The sequence below is a fragment of the Lactuca sativa genome, chromosome 5 (assembly GCF_002870075.4).
Source record: "Lactuca sativa cultivar Salinas chromosome 5, Lsat_Salinas_v11, whole genome shotgun sequence".
Classification (NCBI taxonomy): domain Eukaryota; kingdom Viridiplantae; phylum Streptophyta; class Magnoliopsida; order Asterales; family Asteraceae; genus Lactuca; species Lactuca sativa.
Genome location: NC_056627.2, coordinates 88100431 through 88125232, shown reverse-complemented (window position 1 = coordinate 88125232; position 24802 = coordinate 88100431). Strand labels below are relative to the sequence as shown.

At 34.1% G+C, this 24802-nt stretch overlaps 2 protein-coding genes across 5 annotated transcripts; one reads left to right on the top strand and one right to left on the bottom strand.

Moving 5' to 3' along the window:
* Positions 1 to 9339: 9339 nt before the first annotated feature.
* On the top strand, positions 9340 to 10784 carry LOC111902901 (uncharacterized protein C12B10.15c). The gene is made up of 4 exons (XM_023898703.3): positions 9340 to 9631; positions 9729 to 9821; positions 10010 to 10197; positions 10576 to 10784. The coding sequence occupies exons 1-4, from the start codon at positions 9481 to 9483 to the stop codon at positions 10642 to 10644; spliced, it is 501 nt and encodes a 166-aa protein (XP_023754471.1). The 5' UTR covers positions 9340 to 9480; the 3' UTR covers positions 10645 to 10784.
* A 1812-nt stretch (positions 10785 to 12596) lies between these two features.
* LOC111902909 (uncharacterized) lies at positions 12597 to 13901 on the bottom strand. Of its 4 annotated transcripts, none has more exons than XM_042902481.2 (3): positions 13394 to 13901; positions 12995 to 13303; positions 12597 to 12910 (listed from the first exon to the last, which is right to left on the bottom strand). In XM_042902481.2, exons 2-3 carry the CDS (start codon positions 13142 to 13144, stop codon positions 12698 to 12700), a joined length of 363 nt encoding a protein of 120 aa, XP_042758415.1. In that variant the 5' UTR covers positions 13145 to 13303; positions 13394 to 13901; the 3' UTR covers positions 12597 to 12697. The 4 variants fall into 4 exon arrangements, with proteins under 4 accessions (XP_042758415.1, XP_042758414.1, XP_042758416.1 ...); XM_042902480.2 differs by having other exon boundaries at positions 12995 to 13280; XM_042902482.2 differs by having other exon boundaries at positions 12995 to 13280; positions 13501 to 13901.
* Positions 13902 to 24802: the final 10901 nt, after the last annotated feature.

Here is a 24802-nt window from a genome sequence, read left to right as displayed (position 1 = left end):
TGTAGGATTGATTCTAAACCAATCATTTTAGGCCCCTTTTTTTTTGACTGGGACCGAGTCAGTGATTTGGGTTGACTCGGTCAGACTTTGTAATATAGCTGACTAGAAAAATTACACTCATACCCTCTATTTGATTTCTTCCCATCATGACCTAAAAGAGATACCAACAAGGAAAATTGGCCGCCAATATCGACAACTCTTCGTCGTATCTCCATTGCTGATGTCCCTTCCTCAGTCCGACTATAGGCCAGAAAGTCTATCCCTCCGTACGAGCAAGCATCGATTTCTGCATCAATAGTTCCGATTCTGATCAGGTAAGCATCGATTTATCTTTCCTCGTCTCATAAATACTTCCGATTTCTGCCATCATCGACTAGCATGCATCGATTTCTGCATCAATAGTTCCGATTTCTGCCATTATTTCTCTAAAAGTTTCGATTTTTACTTCTTGATTTTTGCTATTTCGATTGTTGTTGTTTCGATTTTTGCATCTATTTTGCTGTTGAGAATAGATAAAAGTTTTGAATTTTCAAATGATTTGTTCCAAGTAATTTGTTGTTCACTTCACGGTATGATATTGAATGTGTCTTTGTTGATGTTATTCATACCTGAACACATACATATATTTGTTCAAGTGATTAACAGAGATGCCTTTGTTAATGCCTTTGCTGATGTTATTCATACCTGAACACATACATATTATCTACTGTCTGCAAATCAATAATATGAGGGTAAAAATGTCATTCTACTTACTGATGAACATATTGTATTTCATTGATTGCAGGGTTTGAAATCACAAAAGAGCAGTGATTTGAAGTATGATATATGTGATGAGTTTTGGTCATAAGACATCCTATGTGCTCATACAAACCCTAAAGCTTGGATCTAGGTTTCTCTATTGTACATACTTTGAATCCAAGACTTTGAACCCTAATTCTAGCATATGGAAATCAGAATCCACATGTAATTAGGTTTAAGAACATACCTTGATTGTTATATAGCAATAACAATCCAATTCCTCCTTGAATTGACCTTGGAAAGCTGAGAGGCACAAGTGTCACTCCTCTAATGGCTTACAAACACCATAAGCAAGTGGAGAAGGTATAAAGAGAGAGGAGAGGTGTTAGAATTCGTCCTTAGGACTTCTAGGGAAGGGTTAGACGAATTCCTAAGCCCTAGGGGGTTTATATAGGTGTAAAGATTAAGGTTTTAGTCCTTATCCTTATCTAGTTGAATTCTAAGGGATTTACACCTCAAATTCGTTCACCATATATATAAGATAATCCTTACCTTATTTTGTAACTATCACATAATTACAATTCAGCCCCTCTAGTTTAATTAATTACACTTGATCACAAAATTAATTCTTAATTAATTATTGACCAATATTAATTAAACAAATATGATTTCTCCTTTAATATATCATTCTTATAACATATTAATAAATCATAATAACCTCTCTCTCTTTATTTATTTCTCCAATCAAGTTGCTTTGATGAAGGCAACCCAAAAGGACCATGCACCATCGGGTCAAGTACATACCAAAATAGTTATGGACTTAGACACTAATCCAACAGTCTCCCACTTGGATAAGTCTAACAACTATTCTGCGTATGACTTCGGATCCCGATCTGCAATCATAGCTTTCCAAAGCCGCTGTCAACTCTGATCATATCAGATACGCGTGTCCTTAGATAAGGGATCATATATTCCTCCATTCTAGATATCATATGAGATATGATTTCAAATCATTCTCTTTGTACTATATCTCGATTCCCGATTTATGACGACTGACTAATTGAACAAATCAAATTAGCCCTAGCCCGGCCGAGCATTTACGTTTGTCATCACTAAATCATCGAAGGGCCCAAAGATATCGCTTTTATCCTACTTTGAATAAAAAGGAACGGATAAACTTTGATACAATGCTCGCTTGCACTCACGCACCGAATCACACACACCAATATGTTTTATAACACCAAGTTACTAGTGCGTTTACATATTATCAATGTGCAACCGATTCGCAAGATACAACTCACACATCTCGGTTTCAATAATATAAGATGTTATCGTCTCACCAATCACTCGTGATACAATTCATGAAGTGATCCAAGTGAGCGTGGGTTTAATCCAATGCTCAAATCATATTCGTAAGCACTCATGAACGTTGCAGCAAACATTTGCTTATGTCTAATACTTTTCTAGACAATCCACACACCAATTCACGACAATCTTCATTCATATCTACTTCCAACATATGAACGACTGTGGCCCGTTTGAATAATTCAATTATTCTTAATAAACTCAATTATTCTGAAGTCAAAACATGCAAATGTGAAACACAAGAATAATACTAATCCCATATGGCATCAACCCTTTGAGCATAAATAAAACACCTTTTATTTATCACCATATTGATTACTCATTATTTGTAGTTCCGGGTAATCAACTTCTTACTTGAATTACAACACTTGTCCCATGCTCCTAGCATGCACACAATGTTTACCTATGGTTCTTACTTTGTGAAATAGATCATATTGAACACATTTCCAATCATTCTCATTTCTCAACTCCAAATCCTTTTTCCATAAGTTAAAGAATATCAAATTCTTGCTACTTATAGAATATGCTAGATTCTAACATTCTATGCAACTTATTCTTTCGTAATGTCACTGCACCAAAGTCACAAAGACTATTGCCAATGATATTACAAAGTCCTCTAATGGAGATTGTTACAAGACAATTCCATAGACGTGATGTCTCTCACTCAAAGTACATTCTTTGAACATCCTTTTGCATAGAAGTTTCTAATCTAATCATAGATTTCTCAATATTCAATTCCCAATATGGACACACTTCCATATGTTCCATATGACAACTCATTCTTAATAGAATCTTATCTATTCGTAATGATGTCGATATGGTCCATCCAATATGGAAACATTTCCATATTTTTCAATACTATACTTCCAACTACTCACAAGCGACCAATCCTCGTCGAACTTGGATTGTCCTTTGATAGTTGTTTAATTATTTTAGTCAAAACCAATTCTAGTCCCTTTTCCCTCTAAATGCGCTCGACATTTGGAAAATTTTAGAATGGTCAAACATTAAAGCATTTGCAATCGATCCTATACCCGAAGCGTATGGGACACGACACATAATGTTTTATTTGCTATGTTCTCAAAATTCGAATTGTGAAGAGGGATGCCGTAATCATAATCGAAATTTTAAGAACACACTTTGTACCTTTGACTAAATTTTATTAACATTTCTCAACCTAAACCTTTAGATTTGAAATGAAGCATAATATTCTCTCCCTTAATTATAGCAAAACAACCTTTAACTATTGCGACTTTGCAAAGTATGACTCATGTTTTCTATAATTAATATTGCTAACCTTGCAATACTTGCCTTAATCATCATACAATCATAACATTTATGCTCCCACTATCATGATGATTATTATAAAACATAACACTTATGCTCCCACTAGCTTCGACATGTATTCATAAACATCTTAACTTCCAGAAAAACAATACTTATTGAATTTCTTAAGTTTATGTTTCTAATACTTAATGCTTTGATAATCTTTTATCAAGGCTTTTTGAACTTATACACCTTTGCCTTCAATAGTTCAATTGCCAAACCTCACAATTCAAATTATGGAGAGGGATACCGTAACCATGATTCAATTTGAGAATGCAATTTTATAGTTACTATCTTCTTAAATCTTTCTTAGTGAAAGCATTTCCTCACAATCATTTTCATGAAGGAGGAAATCTTATGACACTTAGATTTGAGCGGTGTATGTGTTCTTATCCATGTGAATTTGTTAAAACCAAAGTTTACGACAAATTCAAACTCATATGGACCGAACTTTCTTAATCTTGATTTCTTGCCTTTATGGTAGCACAGCTGCCCACCATGTCTTCCAAGTAGTTAAGCAACTCACCCTTTCCTATTAATGTACCTTTCATCGATTGAGGTGATTTTCCATTTATGCGTTCAAAATGAGAACTCATAGAACTAACATGCATAATTAACTCGATTGGATTGGCATAGAAACCAAAATAATGTCATCACGATAGGTAGTAAACCTTAACTCGTGTGCTAGTGATGATCGATAAGGTTTATTTGATTTGTTCTTGAAACTTTTCAAGACTATAAAAACTCCCACTGACTCCTTGACATATACGATTCTCTTGTCAAAACATTTCTTGACAAACAAATATTCAAGAGTTAGTGTAGCTTTTAATCAAAACACTTCATAAATTGGTACTAGTTGGTCTTTGTCTTATCCAAGACATCACAACTTACCACATTTAATGAATGTTATAAACCTTTAATACTTTTCACTCATTGTCACAATCTTAACTTTAAGACTTGTTTTGGAACGAAGTATGATTGTCTTCTTGATTTAACCATTTCTTCAATTCTTGATTCCTCTTCTTGGACATACAATTGTACCAATACTCACTTAGATTATCAATTGAGATATGGTTCTTAATCATTAAGACCTATCATAAAGCAAAAAAGGTACTCTCCCTTCTTATTTGAATGGATAAACTTTTATTTCTCTGCCTACTTGATTCTTGTTATTCGTTCTACTATTGATTTAAACTTTTTCAATCAATTCAGAATTACACTTAATCTTATAAGTATAATCATATTTACTAAACCTTTAGAAAATCATGATGAATATCTCGTTACTCTTATCGTGGACATTGATCAACACACAACTTTGTGTACTCGATCTCCTAGTCCTTCACTTGACACTTTGTCAATGAATTAGTCTAATTTCCAAATACGAAATTTCTCATTCATCGTGCATCCAAGTTGCATGATTCCAAATTTCTGTCCAATTGAAACTTGGGCGATGAGAAAACTCTCCCTATTTGGTAAATTCTCGACTTTTCCATAAACACCATAAATAAGAATCATATCCATTTGTTGTAGAAATATGCAAACACCAATTTTCATAACGATTTCATTGCAAGGAAATAAACAAATAAATAAATAAGTCAAACGAAAATTTATTTTATTTATAAAAGCAGCGGAAAACATATGTCCTTACAATGCAAAATCCATTGAAAACTATGTATTTCAAAAGAAAATTTTCTAACAACTCTATCATAACTATCTAAGATCAAAATCTAATCTTCAAGTCCATGCGATCAAGATCCATTCCTTGTGATTAGATTCATCTTGCTCTTTCACCAAGCTTCCTTTCTTTTCACCGATCCTGTAAAACATTGAAATGCAATCTTATTACATTATGTATTAAGAATTAATGAATAGGAACTTAATGGAGTTAGATAGTGGATTTTACCTAAAGCGCAGCCATACTCTTTGACTCTCCCATCTTCTGGACTCTTCAGGCTCTTTGGGCAGACTTGTATCCAACGCCCTTTCTTTTGGCAGCAAACGCAGGTCGGTTCACCTAGAACCTCCTCGGAAGTATGGTCGGTTGACTCTCCCAACAAATACGCTCCATTGCTTTGCCAAATCATTTCTGATTCAGCAGCAATGAGCATGTAAGTTAGGTCAATGAGGTTGTCGTCATGATCCATCATATAATACTTTCTTTTGAACTCATTATATGATTCTGGAAGTGACTGCAAAACCCAATTCACAGCCAACTCATTCGGGAATGACACACCCAACATTATCAACCTATCAATGTGTGATTTCATTCCTAGAACGTGGACACACACAGGTTTACCATCTTCATGTTTCATTTCCAATAGGGCTTTAGTGATATTGAACCTTTCAATTCTTCGATCTTGTGGGTTGGGGAGAACAATAGGAGGAGGAGGAGGAAGTGAAGCATGATTTCTCGTTCCTCGATTGAATCGTGGAATACCATCTTCATGTGGAATGCTTGTTCCACGGGATTTGGGAAGACCATAGTTGTCGAACTTTGACATCTACAAAACGGGAAAAAAAACAAATTCAAATTAGTTGATTGATTGAGTCCTTAGTAAATCACCCAAATGAAATACTAAGGCTAGGACCCAACACAATATTCTACAACTCGGGAGAGGGATGCCATAACTCAAATTGCAGAACATTTGAAGGTAAATGAATGACGATTCACTAATTTCCACCATGAAAAACGAAAAAGAAATTTAAGTTTTAAATCTATGAAAACTCCTAGATCCTTTGAGATTCATTGAACTTTCAATGGCATGTTTAAATCTCGATATGCCCCTCTTGTTTGTGACTGGGATGCCGAGGATCACAAAGCGGGTGTGAATAACCATGCAAACTTACATGGTGCCCTCACATGTTACAGTCACCTATTCGATGTGCCGGTAAACCACACACGCTCCATCGAACTATGACAAACATTGAGTCACCCTTTGCTACCTTTGCTTAGACCCATTTAGTGTACCGGTTAACCACACACGCTCCACTAACGTCTTCGCAAGGGCACAAAGTGTAATTTCATGGAATTGCATCAATTCACTTTTGCCTAAGTAACTAAGATTGGGAATTTTATGAAAACATTTAGTTACTATTATACTTCATTATACTTATAATGGAAGGTTTTGTCCCATCCTACCCGTTTGGCTAACGACCCTCCACTAGTCAAGAGTGCGGTGGGTAAGAGTGGATACCCATTCAATCGCCATTTTATAGGCAATTTCCTTAAACACCCCTTATAGACTAGCTTCGTGAATGAGGCCTACTAACGGTAAGACTGACTTTTACTCATACATATATATAATGTTAGACTTTTAATGTTATATATAGTATAGAGTGTATTTTATACTTTCAAAATACTAGGTGGTTTAATTTAACAATTATACTTTTAATTCAATTAAATTGTAAACCTAAACTTTTATGGATTTATTAAACTTCTTTTAATTATACACCTTAATTAATTAACAAAACCATAAGGGTGTGATTTGAACTTTTTCAAAACTATACTAGGGTTTTAGAATTTAACATTCCTAATTAAACTTTTAATCAACTTTTAAATTCCAAAACTTGAGGGCAAGTTTTGAAACATTTCAAACCATAAGGGTTTAGAATTTAAATATGCATCAAAATTATACTATTTAATCAAAATTTAAATTTAAAACTTGAGGGCAAGTTTTGAAACCTTTTTCAAAACATTAGGGTTTCAACTATTTAAATTTCAAAACAACAAAACTTTTGGGGTTCAAATTTAAACTATAAAACCTAAAGGGCCAAATATGAAACTTTTCACAACAACAAGGATCAAATAACAAATAATTCAAATTAACATTTAATCACATAATTATCCATATTTGATGATTTCTTGCAAAATAATTTATCAATTTACTTAAAATAATTAATCAATTATCTTATAAGGAAACGATTATCTTATTAATTGATAAATATCTTCAATTAGATTAAAAACATAGTCAAATATATCATATAATCGGATTAATATTAATCTAACATGATAAGGTAATTATCCCAATGCAAAAACAGTAAGAAATCCCGAGATAAACACTATCTGACGCACCGACTCGCCGAGTCACCCTCTGGAACTCGCCGAGTAGGGCTGACTCGCCGAGTCAGGTCGAACAGTGAGGCCAAAACACGATTTTCAGTTACATCAAGCATCAATACAATAGAAACCAATCATGGCTCTGATACCACTGATGAGTTTTGGTCATAAGACATCCTATGTGCTCATACAAACCCTAAAGCTTGGATTTAGGTTTCTCTATTGTACATACTTTGAATCCAAGACTTTGAACCCTAATTCTAGCATATGGAAATCAGAATCCACATGTAATTAGGTTTAAGAACATACCTTGATTGTTATATAGCAATAACAATCCAATTCCTCCTTGAATTGACCTTGGAAAGCTGAGAGGCACAAGTGTCACTCCTCTAATGGCTTACAAACACCATAAGCAAGTGGAGAAGGTATAAAGAGAGAGGAGAGGTGTTAGAATTCGTCCTTAGGAATTCTAGGGAAGGGTTAGACGAATTCCTAAGCCCTAGGGGGTTTATATAGGTGTAAAGATTAAGGTTTTAGTCCTTATCCTTATCTAGTTGAATTCTAAGGGATTTACACCTCAAATTCGTTCACCATATATATAAGATAATCCTTACCTTATTTTGTAACTATCACATAATTACAATTCAGCCCCTCTAGTTTAATTAATTACACTTGATCACAAAATTAATTCTTAATTAATTATTGACCAATATTAATTAAACAAATATGATTTCTCCTTTAATATATCATTCTTATAACATATTAATAAATCATAATAACCTCTCTCTCTTTATTTATTTCTCCAATCAAGTTGCTTTGATGAAGGCAACCCAAAAGGACCATGCACCATCGGGTCAAGTACATACCAAAATAGTTATGGACTTAGACACTAATCCAACAATATGTGGATGGGTTATTCTTGTTATATCAGGTTCAATGATATAATAAGCTCATTTAGGCCAAGTATGGTGGTTTTAACTTATAAACAGATATGAGATTTGATTTTGAGATGAGTGACACAATATTCAATCAAGAAATCAATTTGGCAGAATTTATTTGTATTTCTAGTATGTTTTATAGACTCAAGATGATGGTATTGCTTTGTGAGATGTAAACTTGTGATGTTTGGTTATATTATTTGGTGTGGATTTATTATTATTATTATTATTATTATTATTATTATTATTATTATTATATTGCATAAAAATGAATAACGCAGGGTAAAATGGTCATTTTGTATCAGTCAACACGTTTAGTCAGATGTACAATCAAACAACATGATTTCTTACTCAGTCAGAATTTCTTACTCAGACAGATATTTTTGAATCAGCACTTTCTCATTCAGTAACTATCAAACGGGTTATTAGTTATTTTAAGAAAATAATTAATAATTATTAAATGCTCAATCTTTAATTAATACTCATAATATATCTTCAACATGTAATATGCATTAATTACTTATTTAAAGTAACTAAAATGATTGATCCAAAATCAATCCTACATGTATACACTAGATAGTTAGAACACAATAATCTAACTATATATATATATATATATATATATATATATATATATATATATATATATATATATATATATATATATATTCGGTGCGGTTCGGTTTTTTTGTGGTTTTTGCAAAACTAGAAACTGCACCGCATCGAACATATTCGGTTTTTGCAAAACTAAAAACCGCACCGTCGAGTGTTCGCGCGTGTTTATACGGTTTTTGCAAAACTAAAAACCGCATCGAACATATTCGGTTTCTGTTTATACGGTTTTTTCGGTTTGCTGTTGGATTTTTGCTCACCCCTATTTATTAGTGTTATAGTTTATTAACAAAGCACGAATAAACATCAAGAAAAGATAAAGCACTGCCTATCAGCGTATGGGTGTTGAGTGTTCGCGCGTGTTTTGGACTCGGGAAAGCAAAATGGCGGGAAGGTTGTAGCCTTAAGGGGATTTCAGGGTCCAATACTCCATTTCAACCACAAATGGGCGGCGGAAGTGCGTCTATGGAGACCGGAACCATCAATCTAGCCGGCGTCGCAGTCGATCTCACCGATCAGATCCATCAGCTGCCTAGCTGCATCAAGTACGACGGACCAGCCCCTGTTTCTAGCTACTTCAAACCCAAATCCACCGGTAAATACCTTTTATATCCATCCCATTCATTGATTATGTGTCGAAATTGATTCCAAAATTAGGTTTTGAATTTGTATTTTGTTTACGATTCTGAAAGGGATCGAGGTTGATGGTCTTAATGTGAAAGAAGCTTGCTTCAGGGGAAGAAAGTTGCAAGGCACAACCTTTCCTCTTCCTGATGGTTATTCAGGTACAGATCTAAATCCTTACTTATCTTTCCTTTTTAAATGATTATATTCAGTCATGTTCTTGAAATTTAACTTTGCCTTACAATGATTTATATAAGTCGTCGAGAATCTTTTTCTGGAAATTTAAAAGCTTTTGTGTCTCTTGAAATTAGGCGTCGTCAAACTTGTTTTAACCATAAAAATATTGCAGGATTTGTGATAGGAAAAATGAAAGCATCAGGGAAGAGAAAAACTTCTTCTAATGGCGATGCAGAGATGACAACTTCTTGGCAGATGAATGCAAAGTTTGAAAACATAACTTTATGGAATCACGATAATCGTCCATCAAAAGAAGATGCTTTTTTGCGTGCTTTTCATTGGCTTGATGTTGCAAAAGCAGTAAGTTTTTCCTTTCCATATATTGGTCAAGAATCTTTTAAAAACTATATTTTATAAGTTATAAAAACTTAATTTTGCATTTCAATTAAAAAAAGATCAATCTTTTCAAGAACGAAACTTCTTTTTTTAGGGCTCAATCGGATAAAAGTTATAATTTTTAGCCTCTCACCCAAAAAAAGGTTGGACATGGACTCGCTATAGATCTGTGTTGTTCAAAAGACACAAATGCCCTTATCCTTATCTTGATGTCAAATCTTTTAGCAATCCTCCAAGAAAAGTAGATCAGGCTATGTTGCAAGGGTGTTTATGTCTTTTGCACATATGTCTGGATTGGATTTGGTACGTTTATTTTTACTCTTACATGATCTTTTTTTGCAGTTGCATAAACCGGTGACAAGTGAAGATATGGAGTTAAAATCTAACCTTGGAGCTACTGTAACAGACTGAGCTAAAAGACAATCTTCTATATGTACTTTTTTTTACTGAGTTCACTAGTTAAATTAAAACTTTGTATTGTAGCATTGTATTTTAATTTGTTGTTACTATAACATTGTATTTGTTTTTTAAATTATATTCTTATTAGTGCATTGTAATTTGGAAAATTTACCTAGTATAGCAATTTGGCAACAGGTTTAAAAGATAGCAGTACAGCTATTGCTAAGGCTGAATGAGGGGTAAATGAGTAATTGCACATATCCAGATAAAACAAAAAAGATTAAATATAAGAAATAGTATTGTGCTTTTGTATATTTATTTAAAATCAAATGGGATCCGGTTCTTAAAGTAGCTAAGTTCAGAAGGCAACATTGGCTATGAATCTACTTTAACAACGAATAACCTAAAAAAACAATTAACATGTTTTTATTCCTTTAATTTCAAATACAAAGTTGATATTAAATTGATTCTTTTGAAATAGTTTTTGAATGTTAACATCATTCATGCTTTGACCATGAAAACCATATCCCATTTTAATCTTGTTCATTTCTTCTAATGATATCATGATGTTTATCATATATCTTCAGAGTACATTAGGTCAGTATATGATTAGATGACACTTCGCTAAACATTTTCATTAGGGACTAAAGTATGGTTCTATAATTTGATTATATTTACATTGCACAAAACCTAAGTTTGTCGTGGCTCATCAAAAATTTATTAAAGGGGAAATGACTTGATAGGGTAAAATATTTTTTGAAATGTACATATTTAGTTTTTTTTTTTTTTTAAATTAAACCATTATACCAGATTTTTTGTAATTATGCAATCCTTTTGACCGACTATATCCGATATACCGGTCATATATGAGTTTTCTTTTATTTTTTTGAAATGAAATAACCAAGTGGCATCTACATGTCACCTTACATGGATATTGTTAAATTACACCATATTTTGATGACAATTAGGGACTTAGGGCTCATTTAATTAGTCATTCCTCCATTCACTCAGCCGATAATCCTTCAAACTTCTTGACTCACAGTCACCATCAACAATGGCAAAAGATGTATATACAATCGTTGATGTACACTATAAAGGGATGTTTACACCTACCCCATTGATGTATTTTGATGGAGTAAAAGCCTCTATACCATACACGGTTGTGAACAAGATTAGGGGTGTTCGTTTGGATGGATCGATTTGATCCGATCCAATCAAGTGAATCCAAATTGATTTCGGTTTTCAAAACATGGATCAGAATAGTCCAAACTAAGTTCAAATCCGATCCGATCCAATCCAATTACAATTCGGTTGGATTGGTTTTTATAATTCAGTTTTCAAGAACCGAAACATTTTAATATGACATATAATTATAATATTATCCAACTTTACACAAGAAACAAAAACAAATTATTTAGTTGTTATTCGAAATTTATAAACAACTAATAAGAAGATATATTATAGTTAAATATTTTATAGATAGAAATCTTTTAAGAGAAAATGCATATTAATATTATTTTATCGGGTGAAACATTTTTGAACCTATCGAAAAAATAAATTTCAAAATTAATGAATAACTATAGATATTTATTATAATAGATAAATAATAAATGTTTATTCGGTTTTTTTGGACTATTCGATTCATATTTTATAAACCAAAACCAATCCGAAATCCAAAATGATAATTCGGTTTTGTTGAAAACCAATCCAAAAATCCGAATATCCGAACCAAATTGTCCAATTGGATAATTCGGTTTTATCCGAACAGTGAACAACCCTAAACAAGATGAACTTCCCTGATTTCATCTCCTTTCTTGAAAAGCTTACTAACGGAAGATGCAGAGATGTGTATTACTGTCCACATGAAGTGAGTTTGTCTTAAGGATTACATGTTATTCAGAATGACTGCGATTTTAACGAGTTTCTTGAAGATACCAATGAAAAGAAGAGATTGGATATGTATGTGGATCATCATCATGAACCTTTGTTTGATTGGATTCAGGAAGAAGAATTACACAACAAGTCTATTACATCAACATCCCCTAAAACCTCCAAAAGCATATCTTCAACCCGAAAACATAACCTTAACAATGACCAACATAATCAGTACACAAACCATAACCTTCAACTGTTTAACTTCTTCTCTAACAGATGTCACATCTTCTAAAACTTGTATAAGATAATCTGCAACATCTGAAAGAGTATCTTCTGCAATGGGCTTCATATTCTCAGGTTCTTCATCAATCCATTCCCAAACTTTACACTTTTCCCCTAGTTTCTGTAGTAATAAAATCAACAACATAGAAGGTAAGAAGAAGAAAATTGATGCGATTTGAGAAATAAAATCAATTTAGGTATTTACCAATGAGTTAGGGCACATTCGGAAGTTCTTTCCAGGGTTATCTTTGGTCTTGGAGGTACGAATTCTTGTAGGGAGTTTACAATCACAGAGGACTTCCTTAGCTACTCTGTGATTGCTTGAACCTGTGGAGATTCTTGAGCCACTCGACATCTTCTTTCTTCTTCTCCGTCAAAACCGTGATTCCTCCTGATTTTGGATGTTAACATTCGTTTATAAGGAGTGACTAAGCTAATTAATTGTTATGCAGTTGTTTTTAGTGCCACATATGCTTCCACATCAGCAAAACCTATAGAATCCGGTCAAAAGGACCTAATGTGTACATATTAATAAAGAATAAGGGTTTAATTTTTTTTAAAAAAAATAAGGATGTATTTTTTGCTATTTCAAAAAGTAAATTACCATTTACTAATATACCCTCAAACACTGCTTTTTGCAGGGAAACACTGAATCAATTTTGGACCCACACTTGCATTCTAGAGTTAGAAAACTAAAGAAAGAAAACGAACCGAGAAAGTGGTCGTCTCTCTTACTCTAACATTGGTCTTCGCTTACAATATATACGAAGCTCCATTAACGAAAAGGTCGATCTCTATCCGTCAATTTTTATCTCTTTCTTCCCCGGTTGTATCTCTTCGTCCCTGCTGCTCCGTCGACCCGTGTCCCTTCGCAGTTCGCAACTTGCAACCGAAGGAGTGAAAGATGTAATACTTGTTCTCGGATCTCTATCACACTTTCTTTGTGAACCTCTGTCTCTCTCAAACCATGCTGTTTAGCGGTTCCAAACCCTAACAGCATCCGCTTTTGTGCCTTGGAGTCCCTCTATGCATATTTATCTCCCTTTCATAAATTTGAAAAGATGAGAATCTTTTGCGACTTGACCAAATTATTAGAATGGGTGGTCTCGGAATTTCAGTTGTGAGATTCATCTGGTGCATTGGGTTTTAGTCTAACATTTCGGTACGGCATGTCAATCGGATGGTGACAGTGAGAAATGGGGCCGTAACAAGTAAGCAAACTACACCCCAATCTAAAATTCTTTGTCTCCAAGGGCCTACTCATGAACAGGTTTCACTTTTTAACATAGATGTGACAAAACTTTTTGACATACGTTTTGATTTGTAATTCTTACCCATAATTTGATGTGATTACAAAAATATTTTCGTTTATTGCTTGAACTTTAATATGTTATTTTGTAATATGTGATTATAATTTATTAATTAAACCAATGTTACATTATTTTTTTTAAGTCAATTATTTGTATGAATTTATTAAATTTGTGATTTTTATGGATTGTTTTGAACTTTGAAAGCAGTTAGGTTATGACATAACTCATATGTGATAACAAAAATCTCTTCAAGGACTCAACTTCTTTGTTGTGATGCCTTTTGTGACATAACTCATATGTGATAACAAAAATCTCTTCAAGGACTCAACTTCTTTGTTGTGATGCCTTTTGTGAGCATTGGGCTTATTGAGATAAAAACTGTAACTTTTTGTCTCGAAAAGATGGAACATGGTCTCGCTATTGATCTCTTTTCTATTTAAAAGATGAGTTTTTGACCAGATGGAAAAAATATTTATCATTTTAAAACTATTTACCATTTTACTGTTTTTCTCCTTTTTTTTTTATTTTTTAGTTTCCTTTTCAGTTTTTTTTTTTTAAATTTAAATATCTTATTTTTCTTTTTTATTCCACATTTTTATTGTTTTTCTTATTTTTCTTTACTTTTTAGTTTCTTTTCAGTTTTTTTTTTAATTTATATATATATGACAGCTTTCATTTTAGTTTTTTTATCCTTTTTTTACTGTTTTTTAAATATATGTTTTTTATTTATTTTTTTCTGTTTTATTTAAATATCCGATTTTCTTATACAACCTTTTTACCATCAAATTTTAGCCTCAACATTAAAAAATCATCAAAAACCACCAATATAATCAAATTTTAAGGTGCAAAAATTCCAACATTTACATACAATGTTTTCAAAATAACCACTACGTTTACGTTTACTTGCATGAAGCTTCCATTTGCAACCATATTGTAAGTACAACTTGCATCTTAGAGTCCAAATAGTTGGGCGTGACTCAATGACCTCAAATTGTCTATGTGTCCTAATGCTATGGATCTTGATTGCTCTAACAAGTTCCTCTTTATCCTTGAAAGGATCTTTTCCCAACTCTCGGGTAAAATCATTCTTACTCGTTGATTGTGTCATAATCCAATTTTCATCAATAGTCAAATTTGTTCCTTCCATATTAATAAAAGTCGAAGGTAATTCAACATTATTGTCAAAAGATGCTTCATCATCATCTTCATCTCCAATTCCATCTTCCAATATTTCATTTAACTCAACATCATTGTCTATATTCATCACATTACTCACAACAGCAGCTTGAGAAATTATAGAAAAATTCTCATTGTCAATCATGTCTATAATAGAATTCATCTACAAACAAATAAAAACAAGTAAAAATTGATCAAAAAATGATCATATGAATTTGTGATAACAAGAAAAAAGAAACATAATAACATTATTGCAATCAATTCCATCAAAAAAGAAAAACATGCTGTGACGATAGAGGAGGTTTCCAAAAAAACAAGTTGTAAGATTATTTCAATCAATTCCATTCACAGAAGCAAAATAATCAAAACAGAAATTGATCACCAATTCCTCCTAACTAGAAGAAAAATCGAGACAAATAAGAATAGTGAAGCAAAAAGCAACCATAAACTTAACAATTGGAATCCAGAAGCAAATAGAAAACTTAAGAATCGGAAACAAAATCGATAATTTTGCATACCCTGCAGGTTGCCGACGAAGAGGGAGGAGACGCAGGCAGCCGGTGACGATAGAGGAGGTGCAGCGGCCGGCGATGGTGGAGGATGCTACGACAGAACTGGAGGTGGAGCCCTAGTTGGGTTTACGATTTTTTTTTTCTGATCTCATTCCAACGTTCCAGGGACAAAAAATAGTTTTTTTTTTAAATAATAATAATATAAGTATTAAAATTAAGGTAATACCATTTTGGTAAATATTTTTGAAACAACACTAATATGGTAAATATTTTTTCCATTAACACTATTATGGTTAAAAACTCTATAAAAATATCAATGTCTTCCTTATCTTTGTCTCCCAAACCATTTTTTAGCAAGTCCCAAGAAAGGGATATAAGGTTGCGTATATTATAATGGGGGAGATGAGGAGAGCATTTATATCTTTTGCACATACGAGAGCTCGAGGCAAGTCCACGCCTTACATTATTGGTTGAGACAAAATAATTACAATTTTTATCCTGAGTCAAACGCAGAACCTGTGTGTCTTGTGATGTCCATATATTGATGAATTTATATTGAACTAGTTATTAAACATAATTGATGTTGTAACGTCATTAAATTTGATGAATTTATATGGAATTTGATATTGTTAATTATGTATATTTGTTGTAGTGTTACATGATCTCTATTTGGAGGTGCATGACCTAGTGACAAGTGAAGATATGGAGTCTGCATTGCTAACATACTGGCAACTCAGCCAAGAGACTATCTTCATTCAACAACCTTTTTTATTTATTTATATTTTTATTTTAAAATCACAAGTTAATTCAAAGTTTGTATTAATTCATTAAGACACCGTTTGATACATCTGGTTAGATATTTCATTCACAAAAAGTCTATTTCTTTCTTGGATTATTAATTTCTTTTAAATATTTTTTTAATTTCTTTTTTTTTTGGATTATTACCCTTTTATTGGATTATTATACATTATAAAATATTATTTTAAATATATAATATTTATGTATTAATAAATATTATTTAATTGGATTATTAACTTCTTTTAAATATTTTTTTTAAATTTCTTTTTTATGGATTAATTTATTATTGGATTATATATTAATAAATATTATTTATAATATATAATATTTATATATTAACAAATATTACTTTATTGGAATATTAATTTCTTTAAGTTATTTTTTTTTAATTCATTTTATTGGATTAATTCTTTTTTTTGGACAACACCACCATCATCCTAATTTATATTAAAAAAACTCATCCATCCCACCACCATCAGACATAAACCGAGTCAAGAATCACACGTTGGGTTATTAAAAAAATGGCTAGAAAGAATAACAACATAATATCAACTTGAAAAACACAACTAAAAACAACCTAATCGAAATTATATGTGGGTTTTAATTGAATTGTGTTTAATTACTTTGTATGACAATTTATATTTGGATTTTAAATGATTATTGTGTAATTTGATTTTTTATTACAATTTGTATGTTTTTTTTATAATTATTCAGCTACTTTATCCATCACAGTATAGAACATAAGTATAATATAGTCATTTTTCATCATTCAGCACGGTCAGTCAAATGTACAATCAAACAACATGATTTCTTTTCCTGTCAGAAAACTTTTCTAGATAACAACTATCAAACGGGCCTAAGTCTCTTTCATTTTTTTTTATTATAGCATGTTACGACAACATATTTTACTATTCTTAAATGATATTCTTATTAGGGCATTGTATTTTGAAAAATCTACTTATCATAGTAATTTGGTAAGCAGTTTGAAAGGTAACAATACACCTATTGTTGTTATATATGGGTATATATTTTCAAAGTACAACACCTTAATAAGAAGTAATTTAACAATTGTAATAAAAAGAGTGAAAGTACAATGCTACAATAGAATATTGAAAAATACATTGCTTATTTTCTTGCATTTATCACATGTGGACATTGTGATTTACCTACGTACATGAGACTAGTTAGTAGGGACGCCTAAGTGTGTTGTGTATGAATTTCAAATAATAACAATAATTACCTTTATTTTACTTGTAATTTGTGTAGTATAAAATATTTTACTTTGAAAAGGATTTTAGTATCTTTACACGTTTGTACACTAACAACTAAAAATCATCACAAAATGTCTACCATTGTTCACAACCTTTTCAACGTGGGCACAAAGATGTATTTTAGGTTATGACTATCCTTTTTCGAGATTCTAGATACCAGCAACATGGATGTGGGTCTATTGAAGAAACATTTGGAGGATACTGGCTTGGCTACCGATGCAGAATGATTTACTTAGTGTAGTTGAAAAAGGAAAATCCTTTTATGTCACTTTTGATTGTATGTTTGTATTGCTTATATATGGAATGAATCTTTTGTACCTCATTTATGCTTGCTTGTTTTGTGTTTGTTTGTTTTTTTAAATCATAGTGCCTAAGTCTCCGTAACTCACTATACTCAGATCATGGAACTAGAATCCCGATAGTACGTTTAAAGGGTTGAAACATGATGTATGAGCCATGGCGACCTAACATGACCGAGCTGTCACACCCCCGAACCAGACGGCGGAAACGTCCGAGGGCTATTGTGACTTAATTGAATATCATCACAATGATTATACATGAATCATAACATCATTCATCACCATGCATTGAAATATTACAACTGATATTGTTTACATTCAGTACATTGTTCTAAACATTACATTTCCATAACATAAACCGTTTCGATACTAATTTAAACAAAACGCCATGACATCACTGGATACATATTCTTCGGTTTACCTGTTACCTGAGAATACAAGTGTTTTGGAAAAACGTCAACATATGAAATGTTTGTGAGTTCATAAGTAATGTTTGAAAAGAAAATGATTTTTGTGAAGTTTGAAAACCCAGAAAATCCGATATTTTCTGAAAAGAGTATTGTATATAAGAAAAAGTGTGAAGATCCGTAAGTATGCTTGTCGATTTTTGTAAACGTGTATAATTGTTAAACTTTGTATACATCACATAGGTAAAAGTGTTGAACTTCCCGGGAAAACCCGATGTTTTCCCAATACATAAAATTACTTGTCTTAGTTATTGTTATATCGATACGACGATTGATTATGATTACCCAGGTGACATTGGATTAATTATGGGTTGTGAGTCGTTATAATCACGCATTAATGAAAATGGCTAGTTTATAACTACCAAATACAAACGATCCCTTAGGCGTCGTCCGTACTACTCACTTAATCCAACCACCCTGACTTCTCATAGCCCCACAACCGAGGAGAAAGGAGGGTACGAAGCTCCCGTTATTTCCATAAGTCGTTCAAGGCTATCGGGAATGCGAAAGGCACTTGGCCCGACTCGCATTTGACTTCTCGACTTTGCTAGCAGTACCAATGGACCCTTGGGGCCCAACAGCACAATAAAGCTATTGAAAGTCCTTTTACATGGAATTAGGTCATAAAAGGCCCAATAACATGTAAGCGCGTTCCCTTCGGGCCTAAAGATCATGTTATTGGGCTAGCTAGGCCCAACAAGCACGATTTGAAACTTTCCAGCCCAAAGATTGAATATTGACTTCTCGTAAAATTTCACGTGTTTATTGAAGTACTATTGTTTATTGATTTTTGATTCGTTATTGATTCGAGACCGAATCAATTTGTTTGGTAACGATATTGGTATTGAAAGTGTATTTGTTATTACGTCTCGCCGTTAGTCGTGGTGCTCGTATTTTATCTTAAGGGATTTATTTGTTTAAAAGTAAGAGTTTACCTTTTTTACGACCCTTCTTGGATAAAATTTACACTTTCAGTCCTTTATATAAAAGGATTTCCATTTTAGTCCTCAAACCATTTTTCTTGACACTTTCGTATCAAAACTTATTGAAAAGACATTTTCAGCCCAAATTAACTTGATAAACAGCTTAAGTCCCTCAAAAATGAAATTTTATCCATTGGAACCCCTATTTTCGCAACCTTTATAGTTTTGGCCCAAAATGGAATAATTTTGCATTTTTGATCCCTTTTGAATTTGAAAAGCATTTTTGACCTTTGAAATGGTTTTAATACACTTGTAATTCCCTGTTTTACAGAAACTTGCATTTCCAGCCCCTCAATTTCAAAATTTTCGCAATTTGGGGCTTATTGGGCTGAAAAGCCCATTTTAGCTCATTATGTTCAAAATTTACATTTTAAGACCCTCAAAAGAGTTGATATTCAGAAAAATTATATTAGAAACTGTTTGGACCCTTTTCAACCTCCAGGAATTTTTATTTGCCGTATTGGGCCCTTAGTTTTGTATTTTTGACAATTCAAGCCCAAAAATGAGTTTTATGTCCAAAAATGTTCATCCTAACCAAATAAACTATTTTTCTAGACTTGATTAGTGTAAAATGGTGTAATTTATGTTTATTTCATTCCTCATATTGTAGATCTTGGTTTTTAGGTACCTTTTGGCTAACATATTCATCACAAAACACATAAATCATACATACAAGCATAAAAATCACACAAGGCATACATTTACTCATAGATCTACACATTTGCTTGTATTCTCCCCCATAAAACTCATAAAAACCGAAAAAGAGGGGGTATGAAGCTCACCTTGAGTTGTAGTTTCGGTTTTGAAGAAGATTGGAAAGAGTTTGATGTTGTTTTCGGCCCTAACAAGCCTTCCTTTGTTGAGTTCGAACTTATAGGGTTTCTAAGAGAGTGATCATGATTTTTACATGGATTATGTGACAACCCGAAACTTCTAACCCATGTAATTGATCTGTGTTTCAGCACTAAAACTTGAGTTCATTGTCTTTTATTAAATCTTGTGATTTCATATGGGTGCTTTAGACTTAGTATAATTTAGATATGAGTCTTAGGAAGGGTTGGAGAGTGTTTAGTATCACAAAATCGGGCCAAAACTCACCAAATAAGGTGTGTGCGGCCACACACCCTGTGTGTACGGCCACACACCCAACCGCAAACACCCTCAACCTCACACCCAATTCAATTTATGGATGGATACCTCTTCATTCATTCATTTAGATGTTCTCTTCCCCCTCTCTACTTTCTCTCTCTAAATCATTAACCAAGAACACTTGGAATGCTTCATAATCGTGATCTACTTCATCTTCAAGCTAAGTGTAGTGGTAAACACTTGAATCCCAAGCTTAAAACTCATTATATTCATCATATTCATCATTCCATGAAGGTGTACGGCCACACACCTTCAAATGGGGGCAGCATACATTCAAAATTCCCAAGTATGAAGAGCATACACTTCAAAATCAACATATGGACTCAAATGAGGAGTGTACGGCCGCACACTCCTGTGTACGGCCGCACACACCCTCTGTACGGCCGCACACTCTTGCGTGCTGCCTCACACACACTCCTGGCTACACTCCCCAGCCGCACACTCATTTTCAAGACCATACACCCACTCTAATACCCATTTTTGGCCCTAAACTCGCATAAATCATTAAATTTGGATCATAGGACACTTATTCTTAGTAATTCCAAGCCCTAAGGATGTTTTCCCATCATGTTTAGTCATGGAAAAACCTTAGTTCTAACTCATTTATGTGTCATCACATGAAAAATAGGGGCCATAGGAGTTCAGGGCATCCGTTGACACTCGATCTCTACATTAAGCGGTGAGTTCATACCCCTACCCTTTTTCACTATTTTTCACTGTTTTCAGGGGGAACATAAGCAAAGTACAAGGGGTTACTTGTACTCAAAACTTGTTTTCATGTGTGCTTCACATTTTATATGCTTTTAACACTGATTGATACAACTGATAATCGTTTGAACATGCAGATCACGTAAACATATTATTTGTGAAATGGGTTTATAAACTATTATGTTTTATATATATTTCACAAATGGTTTCTACATTTTATCAATTAAAAGCATGTTATTATCATAAAACTTGTACACTGTATATCCTCGGTAACACTCCACAGAGATACGCGAGTGGAGGATTATCATATTTTTACTAGTAAATTGTTAGTCCTGTATGATTGGAGACACGTCCTCGGTGAACACTCCACAGAGATACGCGAGTGGAGGACTGCACCCGTAACCAGAATCTCTGGGGATTAGAGAGCATGACTTGAGTGTATAGATCTATACGGGGCTGACTACCCCACACCTGGCTGCTAGCTACAGCCGAACTGAAATGGTTCAAGGGTGACGAAAGTCATAAGGTGATGTGGACTACTTATTGCCATATCTAGTCTATCGTATGGTTATAGAACTCGCAATTAGGATAACAGTGATTTACTTAATAGTAATTATGAAGAACTCAACACATTTTACAAGATAACCAGGTTTCAGAATACATCTTTTACATTGATAACCAACATTCAGGAAAGTATGGGACTTTCCTGAGAAACGTTTACATAACTAGAAAAGTGTAACAAAACGGATAACTTTACATCTGTTACAATTGGTAAAACACAATCAGGAAAGTATGGAACTTTCCTGGGGATACATTGGTACGTAACCAGAACAGTATAACAAACCAGATAACATAACTGTACATTTTCACAAGAGTAAACATGTTTTCAGTGTACAACTATACTTTACATGTTGAGAACAAAACCAATCTTTTTAAGAAAATATGGAATTTTCTTGGTCTGTGTAACATTTTCAGAAACAAAAAGGAAACTCGAACACTTTCACAAAACAAAAACCACTTATGAACTCACCAGCGTTATGCTGATTTTCAAACCGCTTGTGTTCTCAGGTCAACGTTAGAACAGGTACCCGAAGATCATTTTGTTCCAGGTCGGAGTACGCAGAAGACTTGTCTCGTTTTGTTTATATATACTATGTATTACAACTGTACAACTTAATTTTGAAAAAAATGTGAGCTTTTCTATATGTAATGTAATGGTTGTTCTACTTTACTTACTATGTGCATTGGATTTGATACTCAATATGGAGTCAACCCCGGAAATGTTTCCGCCTTCGGTTTTCGGGGTGTGACAGATTGGTGTCAGAGCCCTTGTTTATAGTGAATAAAGTATACCAAACCTTACATGGTATAAAACTATAAACACTAAAGGGCCTAAGTGCTCTGAAATAAAAGTATCTTCAAACTATAAGTATTTTCAAAAAGTATATAAGTATACCGAGCCGTCGAGATCCATAACTACAAGTAGAACAAAACATAAGTAAATGGGTGTTGTGTACTACGGTTAAACCTGGGCAGTTATGTAGTCGTGTCTAGGATCAATATAGCCTGGCCAACTATATTCATTCGAGACACGGCCAACATGTGCTTGGGAGTGACTGTGGTATGCGGCATGCCTAGAACTTACCCTAATACCACAAACATTGCGCCAGTGTAGTAACAAATCATGAAATACTAAGGGAGTATTTCTCGAGCTAATTCTTTGTAAGAATCCTCGTTGACGTATAGATCCTCGATCATTCCATTAGCGATAGTTTACCTGCTTCAATAACTCTTTTTTGCTTTATCGCTTATTTGGAATAAATATCTGTCATATCTCTCGATTCAATTCAGAGGACTTATCATCCTCTCTTTCTTGATCTTATTAGATCAAGATGCCTCCCAGAAAGAGACCCAGCTCAAAGACCAACAACCCTCCGCCACCACCTCCTCCTGAAATTGATCCCGTGTTATTCCAAGCAGCTGTTACCGCTGTGGTGGCAGCTGCTATGTCCCAATTAAACACCCGTGGTTCGGGAGATGGTACTCAAGATCAAGAAAGTAATCAGGAACACCGAAAGGAGGGTTCCTACAAGGACTTCATGAATGCGAAGCCTTCATCCTTCGATGACACTGGTGGTGTCATTTCCTTGTCCCGATGGTTCGAGAAAATCGAATCCATTTTTGAAATTTGTGCCTGTACTGAGTCCGATAAGGTCAAATTTGAGCTTGTACCTTCAGTGATAAAGCCTTGACTTGGTGGAATGGCCGAGTCAAATCCTTGACCCTACCCGTAGCCAATGCCATGGGCTGGGACGCCATGAAAGAACTCCTCCTTGCCGAATACTGTCCCCGTGGTGAAATGCAGAAGCTAGAGCACGAGCTCTGGAACCTGAAGATGAAAGGTTCCGACATTGCTGCATACATTTCCCGATTTGATGATCTCTCACTCCTTTTCCCTGGTTTGGTCACTCCTGAAAGCAAAAAGATCGAGAGATTTATTTGGGGGTTAACCAATCCAACAAAAGGTCATGTATTAGCTGCTCGCCCGGACACATATGATAGTGCTAAGACTTTAGCCCAAGCCATAATTGACCACAGTGATGATGTCGAGGAAACCACTACCGCTCCTGGGTCGACTAAAAGCAGTGGTGAGAAGAGAAAGTTCTGGAAGAAGAAGAAGGGTCAATCTTCCCAAGGATCCTCCAAAAGACAACAAACTGTAGCAGTCCATGCTGCTACTACCCCCGTTGCTGCTGCTTCTGTTGTGGGATCCACAACTCCAACTCCTCCCAGCCGGTATGCTGGTAATCTCCCTCTCTGTGACAAGTGCAAGTATCACCACAACCCTGGCCCCTGTCGAGAACTTTCCTGTACCAATTATGGTAAGAAGGGGCATACGGTCCGATTTTGCAAGGCTCCAGCCCAATCGGTCAATCAATCTTCTGGAGCAGGCGTTGGTCAAGCCTGTTACAACTGTGGTGAAGTTGGGCACTTTAAAAGGAACTGCCCCAAAAATTCTACTGCTGATAACACCGGAAGAGTCCTCGCCATGGGACGGGAGGAAGCGGTCGCCGATCCCACTGTTGTCTCGGGTACGTTCCTTCTCGACAACTCATATGCTAATATTCTTTTCGACTCGGGTGCTGAGAGGAGCTTTATTTGTCATGCATTCAAACATAACCTAAAACATAATTCCCAACCTTTAACCAAAACGTTTACCGTCGAGATGGCGAACGGTGAGAAAGAAAGCGCGAGCGAAGTGTTCGTAGATTGTACCCTTACCCTGAACGACCATTCATTCCCTATCGATCTCATGCCAGTATCCATAAAGAGCTTTGAT

Bases quoted from the DNA above. Each gene is read 5' to 3' on its own strand.
- LOC111902909 (XM_042902481.2), bottom strand. From the start codon at position 13,144: ATGTCGAGTGGCTCAAGAATCTCCACAGGTTCAAGCAATCACAGAGTA. The intron at 12,911-12,994 runs GTAAATACCTAA...TTATTACTACAG, and splicing joins GAATGTGCCCTAACTCATTG to AAACTAGGGGAAAAGTGTAA.
- LOC111902901 (XM_023898703.3), top strand. From the start codon at position 9,481: ATGGGCGGCGGAAGTGCGTCTATGGAGACCGGAACCATCAATCTAGCC. The intron at 9,822-10,009 runs GTACAGATCTAA...AAAATATTGCAG, and splicing joins TCTTCCTGATGGTTATTCAG to GATTTGTGATAGGAAAAATG. The intron at 10,198-10,575 runs GTAAGTTTTTCC...CTTTTTTTGCAG, and splicing joins GGCTTGATGTTGCAAAAGCA to TTGCATAAACCGGTGACAAG.